The 13416-nt window shown below is 44.2% G+C and overlaps 1 protein-coding gene across 1 annotated transcript in view; it reads right to left on the bottom strand.

The window, feature by feature from the left end:
- dnah7 (dynein, axonemal, heavy chain 7) overlaps positions 1 to 13416 on the bottom strand; it is a 230345-nt gene that overhangs the window by 10481 nt on the left and 206448 nt on the right. The window contains exons 65-66 of the mRNA XM_029630984.2: positions 6581 to 6758; positions 5750 to 5853 (exon numbers count right to left, since the gene is read on the bottom strand). Coding sequence (XP_029486844.2) covers positions 5750 to 5853; positions 6581 to 6758 — 282 coding nt within the window. The remainder of the gene's footprint in view (positions 1 to 5749; positions 5854 to 6580; positions 6759 to 13416) is intronic.

Below are 13416 nucleotides of genomic sequence, written 5' to 3'. Positions count from 1 at the left end.
CGGCCTGTTCATCCCGCTATCATCCAGAAGGCGAGGTCAGTACAGGTGCATCAAAGCTGGTACCGAGATACTGAAAAACAGCTTCTATCTCAAGGCCATCAGACTGTTAAATAGCCCTCACTAGCCGGCCTCCACCAAGTACCCTGGCAGGTAGGAGCGTAGGGCCAGTAACCGAAAGGTTGCTGGAACGAATCCCCAAGCTGACAAGTCAAAAATCTGTAGTTCACCCCCTGAGCAAGGCAGTTAACCCACTGTTCCCCGGGCGCAGATGATGTGGATGTCGATTAAGACTGCCCCCTGCACCTCCCTGATTCAGAGGATGCGGAAGACACATTTCAGTTAAATGCATTCAGTTGTACAACTGACTAGTTATCTCCCTTTCCCCTTAACTTACTCACTGTCACTAGCCGACCACCACCCGGTTACTCAACCCTGCATCTTTGAGGCTGCTGCCCTATGTACATAGACATGGAATCACTGGTTACTTTAACAATGTTTACACACTTTTACTAATTTCATTTGTATATACTGTTTTCTAGCCAATGCCATCCTATTCAACTATTGCTGTATATATACAGATATACTAAATATTCTATCCACATCCTGTCCATAATATCTATACATCCCATCACATATATATATTCCGGACATTGCTTGTCCTAAAATGTATATATTTCTAATTTCCATTCTTTTACTTTTAGATCTGTGTGTATTGCTGTGAATTGTTAGATATTACTGCAATGCTGGAGCTAGGAACACAAGCATTTCACTACATCCACAATAACATCTGCTAAATATGTGTATGCGACCAATAAAATTTGATTTAATTCTACACATTTTCAGGTTAAGAGAACTTTCACCTTTGACCTCTTGGGTGCATATCAGAATTACCTGTATACATTACTTTAAAAAGGAAACCTAGATATATTTGAAACGTTGACAAGTGTTTCTGAAAGTTCATGAAATTACCTTTCAAATTATATATAATATGTAACTTATATATAAGGTTTTCATCAAGGATCTTGCTGTACATTATTCTGTTAATCTATCCCTCGATCCTGACTAGTCTCCCAAGTCCCGCCCGCTGAAAAACATCCCCACAGCATGATGCTGCCACCACCATGCTTCACTGTAGGGATGGTGCAAAGATTCCTCCAGATGTGACACTTGGCATTCAGGCCAAAGAATTCATCAGACCAGAGAATCTTGTTTCTCATGGTCTGAGAGTCCTTTGGGTGCCATTTGTCAAACTCCAAGCGGGCTGTCATGGACCTTTTACTGAAGAGAGGATTCCGTCTGGCCACTACCATAAAGGTCTGATTGTTGGAGTGCTGCAGAGATAGTTGAGATAACAGTCCAAATCATGTTTTTCATGAAATATGATGATATTTGGATGAAACCAGATCGAAGTATGAAAAATAACTGTTGCTTCTTCATTGATAAAGTTTTATCATAGAGTTACTGGTTCCCACTCCCATGTCAAACACTTGGATTCAGGAGGTGGGATTAATAAAGGAATAGGGTGACATCACCATACATTATAATACACCAATGGTAGCATTATATTTGCTTATTTGCTAATGTCAGAGAAGGCATGATTGCAAAAGGGCATAGTTTATATAGCTAGATAGCTACTCTACTGGTGACAAAATGTTACTGTGTCAGCAGATATCATTAAACGTTTACAATATTAATCTATGTTTCCCCTTCAATCTGTGTCTGGTGTTACTGCTTAGCAAGGTCTTCAGCCAGGTCTTCAGCCAGCATGGAACAAAAAGGGTGAAAGGGTCATTTTAAATAATTTCACCATTCAAATAATATAAAACGTAGCCACTGACTAGTGGTAGTTAGATAACCTTAGGCATTCCAAGTGTCTATCATCCCATCTGGCAGTGCCTGTCTTTACGGCATCAAGCCAGCTATGTTTGCCAGCTACCCTAGTTGAAAATATTTTGCTGCGTTCCCTGTCCTTGTCGACAACAACTCCATTCAGATTAAACAACAGCCTACCACTTTTGTTGGTCAACAATAACAACAAATGACATGCATGAAACATGTGCAGGCAAAACGGTATGTCTTTTATGTGGCACACATTATAAAAACTACATTCAAAGTTTGTTGTTTTATTAAATTAAGAATTTATAACATCATGGCATATCCCTGTGTCACGCCCTGACCTTAGAGAGACTTTTTATTCTCTATTTTGGTTAGGTCAGGGTGCCAGCTCCCTGCACTTACCGTGCTAAGGTTGTCATCTCTCCAGGAGATGTTGTGCCAGCACTATGTTCCAGACATCCAGTGCGCCTCCACAGCCCAGTACGTCCTGTGCCGGCTCCACGCACCAGGCCTCCTGTGCGTCTCCCCAGCCCGGTTCGTCCTGTGCCAGCTTCACGCTCCAGGCCTCCTGTGTGTCTCCCCAGCACGGTACGCCCTGTGCCAGCTCCACGCTCCAGGCCTCCAGCGACAGTCTGCAGTCCAGAGCCTCCAGCGACAGTCTGCAGTCCAGAGCCTCCAGCAATAGTCGGCGGTCCGGAGCCTCCAGCGACGGTTCCCAGTCCGGAGCCTCCAGCGACGGTTCCCAGTCCGGAGCCTCCAGCGATGATCCATGGCCCGGAGCCGCCAGCGATGATCCATGGCCCGGAGCCGCCAGCGACGATCCATGGGTTCCCAGTCCAGAGCCTTCTGCGAGGGTTCCCAGTCCAGAGTCTTCAGCGATGGTTCCCAATCCGGACTCCCCGGCGACGATCTACGGTCCGGTTCCTCCGGCGACGATCCACGGTCCGGTTCCACATAAGCGGAGGGATCCGTGAGCGTAGCGGGGTCTACATCCCGAACCGGAGCGCCGCCGAGGCTAGATGCCCTTCCGGACCCTCCCCTATAGAGTCAGGTTTTGCGGCCTGAGTCCGCACCTTTGGAGGGGGGATACCGTCACGCCCTGACCTTAGAGCCTTTTTATTTTTTATTTTGGTTAGGTTAGGGTGTGACTAGGGTGGGTACTCTAGTTTTTTTTATTTCTATGTTGGCCTGGTATGGTTCCCAATCAGAGGCAACTGTCTATCGTTGTCTCTGATTGGGGATCATATTTAGGCAGCCTTTTCCCACTGGGTTTTGTGGGATCTTGTCTATGTATAGTTGCCTGCGAGCAATACATTAGCTTCATGTTTCATTTTGCACTTTATTGTTTTCTGTGAGTTTCATTTAAATAAACATGTGGAACTCTACGCACGCTGCGCCTTGGTCCGACAATCTTTACATCAACGATTGTGACACCCTGCGTGTAGCAATGTCATATAGATCATTCATTTAATTGAGAGAAAGCCTTTTCATTGTTAAAATAGGCCTATGATTTCTTCTCCTAAAAAATCTATACTCTTCCAAGAATGAGAATATTAACGTCCGTTCGAATATTTGAAAAACCGTGCCCATCCCTAATGCATTTACATTAGTATAAAAGGATACGTAAAATCTGATTTTTGATTTGTCATTATGGTTCATAATGGTAATGTCTTTGATGACCCTAAAACATTTGAAGTTAATAGGCCATTGTGAAATAGATTTAAACAGGATTTAAATGAACAAGTCAAATCTGAAATCCTTGAGGCAAATTTGTTCAGCATGAAGAAATGGACATACATACAATGTTGCTATAGGTGAAACGTGGCAATAGATACAGTTGAAGTCGGAAGTTTACATACACTTAGGTTGGAGTCATTAAAACTCGTTTTTCAACCACTCCACAAAGTTCTTGTTAACAAACTATAGTTTTGGCAAGTCAGTTAGGACATCTACTTTGTGCATGACACAAGTATTTTTTCCAACAATTGTTAACAGATTATTTCACTTATAATTCACTGTATCACAATTCCAGTGGGTCAGAAGTTGACATACACTTAAATTGACTGTGCTTCTAAACAGCTTAGAAAAAAACTGAAAATGATGTCACGGCTTTTGAAGGTTCTGATAGACTAATTGACATCATTTGAGTCAATTGGAGGTGTACCTGTGGATGTATTTCAAAGCCTACCTTCAAACTCAGTGCCTCTTTGCTTGACATCATGGAAAAATCAAAAGAAATCAGCCATGACCTAAAAAAAAAGTGTAGACCTCCACAAGTCTGGTTCATCCTTGGGAGAAATTTCCAAACGCCTGAAGGTACCACGTTCATCTGCACAAACATAGTACGCAAGTATAAACACCATGGGACAACACAGCCGTCATACCGCTCAGGAAGGAGACATGTTCTGTCTCCTAGATATTAACGTACTTTGGTGCAAAAAGTGCAAATCAATCTCAGAACAACAGCAAAGGACCTTGTGAAGATGTTGGAGGAAACGGATACAAAGTATCAATATCCACAGTAAAACGAGTTCTGTATCGACATAACCTGAAAGGCCGCTCAGCAAGGAAGAAGCCACTGATCCAAAACCACCATAAAAAAGCCAGACTACGGTTTGCAACTGGACATGGGTACAAAAATCGTACTTTTTGGAGAAATGTCCTCTGGTCGGATGAAACAAAAAATAGAAGAACACCATCCCAACCGTGAAGCACGGGGGTGGCAGCATCATGTTGTGGGGGTGCTTTGCTGCAGGAGGGACTGGTGCACTTCACACAATAGATGGCTTCATGAGGCAGGAAAATTATGTGGACATATTGAAGCAACATCTCAAGACATCAGTCAGGAAGTTAAAGCTTGGTCGCAAATGGGTCTTCCAAATGGACAATGACCCCAAGCATACTTCCAAAGTTGTGGCAAAATGGCTTATGGACAACAAAGTCAAGGTATTGGAGAGGCCATCACAAAGCCTTGACCTCAATCTTATAGAAAATGTCTGGGCAGAACTGAAAAGGCGTATGTGAGCAAGGAGGCCTACAAACCAGACTCAGTTTCACCAGCTCTGTCAGGAGGAATGGGCCAAAATTCACCCAACTTATTGTGGGAAGCTTGTGGAAGGCTACCAGAAACGTTTGACCCAAGTTAAACAATTTAAAGGCAATGCCAGCAAATACTAATTGAGTGTACGTAAACTTCTGACCCACTGGGAATGTGATGAAAGAAATAAAAGCTGAAATAAATCTTTCTACTATTATTCTGACATTTCACATTCTTAAAATAAAGTGGTGATCCTAACTGACCAAAGACAGGGAATTTTTACTAGGATTAAATGTCAGGAATTGTGAAAAACGGAGTTTAAATGTATTTGACTAAGGTGTATGTAAACTTCCAACTTCAACTCTATGAGGGTTTACATTAGACTGCTTATAACACTGAACCTATAGGTCAATCGGCACTATTCTTTTTGACCAAGTTACTCATGGCCTCTAGTTTCTGTGTGCCAAATTAGAAAAAAAGTTACCAGTATATTCTTGAGTTATTTGACTGTCAAATAAAAAAAAATCTAAGAATAACAATAGGTTTTGCTTCGCTGTGAACCACTAAAAATAGTTTAAGATGATCTTTCACCCAGGAATGACAAGTCATTTGGCGGCAGGGTAGCCTAGTGGTTAGAGTGTTGGACTAGTAACCGGAAGGTTGCAAGTTCAAATCCCTGAGCTGACAAGGTACAAATCTGTCGTTCTGCCCCTGAACAGGCAGTTAACCCACTGTTCCTAGGCAGCCATTGAAAATAAGAATTTGTTCTTAACTGACTTGCCTAGTTAAATAAAGGTAAAATAAATAAATGTTTGTTGCAAATTTGCATGTCTATTGCTTAAGGTGTAAGTTGTGAGCTTGTGATGAGTCACTCACCACAGGCATGGCGTCATGTAGCACTTTGGGGTAGGACTCAGCCAAGAGCTTGGTCTTTCTGTCCCAACGTGCACAGTCAAGGTAGAGCCCATAAATGTACACACCTGAGAAACACACATACAATCAGATACATGATACCTAGCACGATACCTAGCACACCACCTGTTGACGCACGCACACACACACCAGAGTACAATTTCAGCATGATGCACAGAGTACAATTTTAATATTGTACTCGAGTGTAACTGTGTCCTCCAATCTTGAAGCCAGTAGCATCATGGCAAACTGATGAAAGAGCAGCAGGGGACTGATGGAGAGGTTGCAGTACAACATGATACAAAATGTTTTGAACACATTTCTAACAAATTCAATGGCTTATTTCACATGAATTTAAATAATTTCCTTTGAGAGGGTGATGCAGGGCTGGGGACAGAGGGGAGCGTCCCTCTTTCTCTCTCCGTATCGATTTATTTTCTCTCTTATTCTCCAATCATTACCTTCCTCCCTTTCTTTCCATACTCTCTCTCTAGTCTCTTGCTACCCACCATTCGCGCTAACCTTTACCTTTCAGACTCTCTCTCCATCACCTTTCTCTCTCCCTTCCCACTTGCTCTCTCTAAAACTGCTCTGGATGTGATCAGGACAAACTGGAAAAGCAGGATTTTGGCTCAGGAATAGGTCAGTTTCAATGAATGGAGGAGTGTGTCAGAAAAGCAGGAATTCCTGATTAATCAGGAGAAATCACATCCCTCATCTCTTTCTCTACTTCACCCTTTTACTTCTCCCCGCCCTCTCTCACCCTACCATCCCTCCACCCTCTGTCTGTCTCACCGTCTTCGGGGGGCTGGCGATACTCCTTGTCATCCAGCACCTCAAAGTCGAAGCCCAGCAAGTCGATGGGGATGGTGTGTTTGCGGGCATAGTTCTGTTGGCCTCCCGTCAGGAAGGCCTGGGTGAAGAAGAAGCCTGACATCCAGAATACTGCCGGAGTCCCGTGTTCATACCAGTCCTGCAGAGGGATGAATGGAGCACAGCACAAAGGCTTAATGCAAAGGCAAACTAAGGTCGGCGGCAATTAAAGGTTGATACTTTGCAAGTGCAGTATGAAAGTTTACCTACCCCCTCATGAGGTAAAGGTTTTCTGTAAAAAACAATAAAGGCAGACTGAAGGTCAGAAACAGCCTTGTCAACAGGAGCAACACACTATCCAACAGTCACCCCCTGCTAATAGTCAAAGTTTAAAGTACACTACTTGACCAAAAGTATGTGGACATGGACATGTGCTCGTCGAAATCTCAATCTGTCACCCTCTGATCTGTTTCACCTGTCCTTGTTCTCGTCTCCACCCCCCTCCAGGTGTTCCCCATTATCCCATGTGTATTTATATCTGTGTTTTCTGTCTCTGTTGCTAGTTATTCTTGTTTGTTCAAGCCTACCAGCATTTTGTCTCAGCTCCTAATTTTCCCTAATCTCTCTTTTTCTCGTCCTCCTGGTTTTTGACTTTTGCTTGTCTGTACCCGCCAGCATGACCTGAGCCTGCCGGCAGTCCTGTACCTTTGCTCCACCTCTGGATTACCGACCTCTGCCTGACCTGACCCTGCCTGCCGTCCTGTACCTTGGCCTCTGCTCTGGATTATCGAGCCCTGCCTGCCTTGACCTGTCGTTTGCCTGCCCCGTGGTTACAATTAACACTTGCACTTGGGTCTTACCTTGAAACCTGATACATTACCACCGTCACTGGAACTAAGGGGCCTAGCCCAAACCATGAAAAACAGCCCTAGACCATTATTCCTCCTCCACCAAACTTTACAGTATGTATTAGGACAGGTAGCATTCTCCTGGAATCCGCCAAACCCAGATTCGTCAGTCAGCCTGCCAAATGGTGACGAGTGATTTATCACTCCAGAGCATGCGTTTCCAACGCTCCAGAGTCCAATGGCAGTGAGCTTAAAACCACTCCAGCGGATGCTTGACATTGTGCATGGTGATCTTAGGCTTGTGTGCGGCTGCTCGGCCATGGACAGCTCCCGGCGAACAGTTATTGTAATGAAGTTGGGAACTCGGTAGTGAAATGCTTACTTACACGCCCTTAACCAACAATGCAGTTGGTAAGAGATAAGAGCAGCAGCAAAATAACATTAGCCGGGCTATATACAGGGGATACCGGTAGCGTCAATGTGCAGGGGCACCGGTGTTGGGGTAATATGTACATGTAGGAAGAGTTATTAAAGTGACTATGCATAGATAATAATAGAGAGTAGCAGCAGCGTAGGGGGGAGGGGGTTCATGCAAATAGTCATTTGATTAGATGTTCAGGAGTTTTATGGCTTTGGGTAGAAGCTGTTTAGAAGCCTCTTGGACCTAGACTTGTCGCTCCAGTACCGCTTGTCATGCGGTTGCAGAGAGAACAATCTATGGCTAGGGTGGCTGGAGTCTTCCTGACAATTTTTAGGGTCTTCCTCTGACACCGCCTGGTATAGAGGTCCTGGATGGCAGAAAGCTTGGCCCCAGGGAAGTACTGGGTCGTACCCACCACCCTCTGTAGTGCCTTGCGGTCGGAGGCTGAGCAGTTGCCATACCAGGCGGTGAAAAGGCGGGCAGAACACGTCCCCATTAATATTGATGGGGCTGTATTGGAGCAGGTCGAGAGTTTCAATTTCCTTGGTGTCCATATCACCAATGAACTGTCGTGGTCCAACCACACCAAGACAGTCGTGAAGAGGGCACAACAAAACCTTTTGATCCTCAAAAGGTTCTACAGCTGCACCATCAAGAGCATTGCTTCACTGCCTGATATGGCAACTGCTTGACATCTGACCGTAAGGTGCTACAGAGGGTAGTGCGAATGGCCCAGTACATCACTGGCGCAACGCTTCCTGCCATCCAGGACCTATACAATAGGCGGTGTCATGACGTTGGCCTGTTGGGGGACGTTTATGACCCCCATAAATACCTTTGCCCTTTTCTTTCTCTCTACTTTATAGAGTTGACTATTGTAAAGCCTTTGTAACGTAGAGAATCTGGTAACGTCGAAAGGTGGGAAACGTAACCATACCTCGGTAATCCAACCAATTGAAAATATGCGTTGGTACTTAATGAATATGATCTCAGATCAGTTGTTGTCTGAGACATTATGACTGATGACAGGATGACAAACTGTATCTTGGAAAGTCGTCACATTATAGTTATCAGATTCACATGGAATTGTTGTGCAATTTAAATGTTTAAATATGAAACTATTTGTGAAAAAATTAAATGTAATTTTAGCTTCTTTACATGAGAGAACGGTTTGTCATAGAGAAACTCTGCTCACTCAGAGGCCCCGCCCAAGTGAACAGACTTTGGTTGTAAACTATGAAACATACCCTTCTTTTACCACTATATGAACCCGTTGACGAAAATTAAACTTTCTGTTCCGAGGACGTGAGGACGACGGTCCTACGTTAAAAGGGCTCAGATAATAACGAAATTAGCATCGTGTTCAAAGTGACGATCGACACACCGAAAGGATGAATTTTGACCAGCCAGAATATAGCACAAGCCTAAAAGTATGACAAACTTGGTATGAACTTTGAACTCTTCACTCCAGAAGTGATACCTCCTAACCGTTGAGTTAGCAGCAGCCGCTGTAAATGTGGGCTAGGAAAGGACGGACGGCGTATCCAGTCTAACACACACAACGATACTACAACGTAACCAGTTTACCACCAGAGACTTTCTTCAGAGGACAAGAGATCCCTGCTGGGCAACCCGGCCTCTCATCTACGACCAACCTATTGAAGCGCAGCTCAGAGTAAATATTCCTTGCATTTCTTTTTCCAAATTGGCGGTTATTTAAAATGCATAAGATTCTGTATTTACGACAGCATAGCTTCTCCCTTTGTTACTCAGTCTTCCCGCTCTTTCATTCAACACCCAACCCCCTCTCTTTGTGTAACCAGCCGTCATATCTGTTCTGTCCGCTAGGGAATATTTTCCTTTATGACATAATTTGTAATCAATGTACGATCCATTCTGTGTAGATGTAATTCTGTGTGATTATTTAGGTATTTAGTAAATAAAAAATGTAACCAAATGTTGTATTGCTGATTCAACTTGTTAGTCAGGGTTCGTGAAGATAACCAAGAATTTACAACTTTCAGATGAGACTGAATAAAGTGACGATTAAATATTGACTGCTACTGATGTGAAAGATTACTAGGCCTTTAAGAGTTTGTTCGGAAGATAACAGCTCTATAAACATTATTTTGTGGTGCCCCGACATTCTAGTTAATTACATTTACCTGATTAGCTTAATCAGGTAATATTAATTACAGAGAAATTATTTTATAGAATAGCATGTCATATCACTTAATCCGGAATAGCCAAAGACATGACAGCGGTGTCAGAGGAAAGCCCATAAAATTGTCAGAGACTCCAGTCACCCAAGTTATAGACTGTTTTCTCTGCAACCACACGGCAAGCAGTACTGGAGCGCCAAGTTAAGGACCAAAAGGCTCCTCAACAGCTTCTGGCTCCTCAACCTCCAACCTCCAAGCATTAAGCCGGCTGAACAATTAATAAAATCGCCACTGGACAATTTACATTGACCCCCCCCTCCCTTTTAGTACACTGCTGCGACTTGTTGTTTATTATCTATGCATAGTCACTTCACCCCCATCTACACGCACAAATGACCTCAACTAACTTGTACCCCCGCACACTGTAGCAGTAGTAGTGCCCCTTGTATATAGCCTCGTTATTGTTATTCTTATTGAGTTACTTTTTATTATTATTTTTGTCATGAGTGAACAGGGAGTACAGGAGGGGACTGAGCTTGTACCCCTGAGGGGCCCCCGTGTTGAGGATCAGTGTGGCCGATGTGTTGTTACCTACCCTTACCACCTGGGGGCGACCCGTCAGGATGTCCAGCATCCAGTTGCAGAGGGAGGTGTTTAGTCCCAGGGTTCTTAGCTTAGTGATGAGCTTTGAGGGCACTATGGTGTTGAATGCTGAGCTGTAGTGAATGAATAGCATTCTCACATAGGTGTTCCTTTTGTCCAGGTGGGAAAGGGCAGTGTGGAGTGAAATAGAGATCGCATCATCTGTGGATCTGCTGGGGCGTTATGCGAATTGGAGTGGGTCTAGGGTTTCTGGGATAATGGTGTTGATGTGAGCCATAATCAGCCTTTCAAAGCATTTCATGGCTACAGACGTGAGTGCCTGTCGTTAGTCATTTAAGCAGGTTACCTTAGTGTTATTGGGCATAAGGACTATGGTAGTCTGCTTGAAACATATTGGTATTAAAGACACAGACAGGGAGAGGTTGAAAATGTCAGTGAAGACACTTGCCTGTTGGTCAGCGCATGCTTAGAGTACACAGCCTTGCGGCCTTGTGACTGTTGACCGGTTTAAAGGTCTTACTCACATTGGCTGCGGAGAGCGTGATCACAGTCGTCTGGAACAGCTGACGCTCTCATGCATGTTTCAGTGTTACTTGTCTTGAAGCGAGCATATAAGTTATTTAGCGCATCTGGTAGGCTCGTGTCACTGGGTAGCTCTTGGCTGTGACTCCCTTTGTGGTCTGTAATAGTTTGCAAGCCCTGCCACAACTGACGAGCGAGGGGCCATTGTAGTACGATTCGATCTTATTCCTGTATTGGAGCTTTGCCTGTTCGATAGCTTGTCAGAGGGCATAGCTGGATTTCTTATAAGCGTCCGGATTGGTGTCCCGCTCCTTGAAAGTGGCAGCTTGGTGCGGATGTTGCCTGTAATCCATGGCTTCTGGTTAGGATATGTAGGTACGGTCACTGTGGGGACAGCGTCGTCGATGCACTTATTGATGATGCCCATGACTGAGGTGGTATACTCCTCAATGACATTTGACGAATCCCGGAACATATTCAAAGGCTGTGCTAACAAAACAGTCCTATAGCGTAGCATTCATGTAATTTGACCACTTCTGTATTGAGCAAGTCACTGGTACTTCCTGCTTTAGTTTTAGCTTGTAAGCAGGAATCAGGAGGATAAAATGATGGTAAGATATGCCAAATGGAGGGTGAGGGAGAGCTTTGTATGTGTCTCTGTGTGAGGAGTAAAGGTGGTCTAGAGTTTGTAGAAATGAGGTAAAAAGGATTTAAGTTTCCCTGCATTAAAGTCCCCGGCCACTAGGAGCGCCGTTTCTTGTTTGCTCATGGCCTTATACAGCTCGTTGAGTGCGGTCTTAGTGCCAGCGTCGGTTTGTGGTGGTAAATAGACGGCTATGAAAAATATAGATGAAAAATATATTGGTAGTTAGTGTGGTCTACAGCTTAACATGAGGTACTCAAATCAAATCAAATTTTATTTGTCACATACACATGGTTAGCAGATGTTAATGCGAGTGTAGCGAAATGCTTGTGCTTCTAGTTCCGACAATGCAGTAATAACCAACGAGTAATCTAACAATTCCAAAACTACTACCTTATACACACAAGTGTAAAGGGGTAAAGAATATGTACATAAAGATATATGAATGAGTGACGGTACAGAGCGGCATAGGCAAGATGCAGTAGATGGTATTGAGTACAGTATATACATATGAGATGAGTATGTAAACAAAGTGGCATAGTTTAAAGTGGCTAGTGATACATGTATTACATAAAGATGCAGTAGATGATATAGAGTACAATATATACGTATACATATGAGATGAATAATGTAGGGTATGTAAACATTATATTAAGTAGCATTGTTTAAAGTGGCTATTGATATAGTTTACATCAATTCCCATCAATTCCCATTATTAAAGTGGCTGGAGTTGAGTCAGTGTGTTGGCAGCAGCCACTCAATGTTAGTGGTGGCTGTTTAACAGTCTGATGGCCTTGAGATAGAAGCTGTTTTTCAGACTCTCGGTCCCAGCTTTGATGCACCTGTACTGACCTCGCCTTCTGGATGATAGCGGGGTGAACAGGGGGGTGTTCCCTCTGCTGTTTCCTGAAGTCCACAATCATCTCCTTAGTTTTGTTGACGTTGAGTGTGAGGTTATTTTCCTGACACCACACTCAGGGCCCTCACCTCCTCCCTGTAGGCCGTCTCGTCGTTGTTGGTAATCAAGCCTACCACTGTTGTGCCGTCCGCAAACTTGATGATTGAGTTGGAGGCGTGCGTGGACACGCAGTCGTGGGTGAACAGGGAGTACAGGAGAGGGCTCAGAACGCACCCTTGTGGGGCCCCAGTGTTGAGGATCAGCGGGGTGGAGATGTTGTTACCTACCCTCACCACCTGGGGGCGGCCCGTCAGGAAGTCCAGTACCCAGTTGCACAGGGCGGGGTCGAGACCCAGGGTCTCGAGCTTGATGACGAGTTTGGAGGGTACTATGGTGTTAAATGCCGAGCTGTAGTCGATGAACAGCATTCTCACATAGGTATTCCTCTTGTCCAGATGGGTTAGGGCAGTGTGCAGTGTGGTTGAGATTGCATCGTCTGTGGACCTATTTGGGCGGTAAGCGAATTGGAGTGGGTCTAGGGTGTCAGGTAGGGTGGAGGTGATATGGTACTTGACAAGATATTACAGTTTTTAATGTCCCGTTGGTAGGCTGGTCTCGGATGGAGCTCATCCAAAAGTTCTGATTTCCAGAAGCTCTTTTCGGTCATAAGAGACGGTAGCATCGACATGATGTACAAAATAAGTAACAACAATGAGAGAAA

The sequence above is a fragment of the Oncorhynchus nerka genome, linkage group LG3 (genome assembly GCF_034236695.1).
Source record: "Oncorhynchus nerka isolate Pitt River linkage group LG3, Oner_Uvic_2.0, whole genome shotgun sequence".
Lineage (NCBI taxonomy): Eukaryota > Metazoa > Chordata > Actinopteri > Salmoniformes > Salmonidae > Oncorhynchus > Oncorhynchus nerka.
This window is presented reverse-complemented; position numbering and strand designations above follow the sequence as displayed.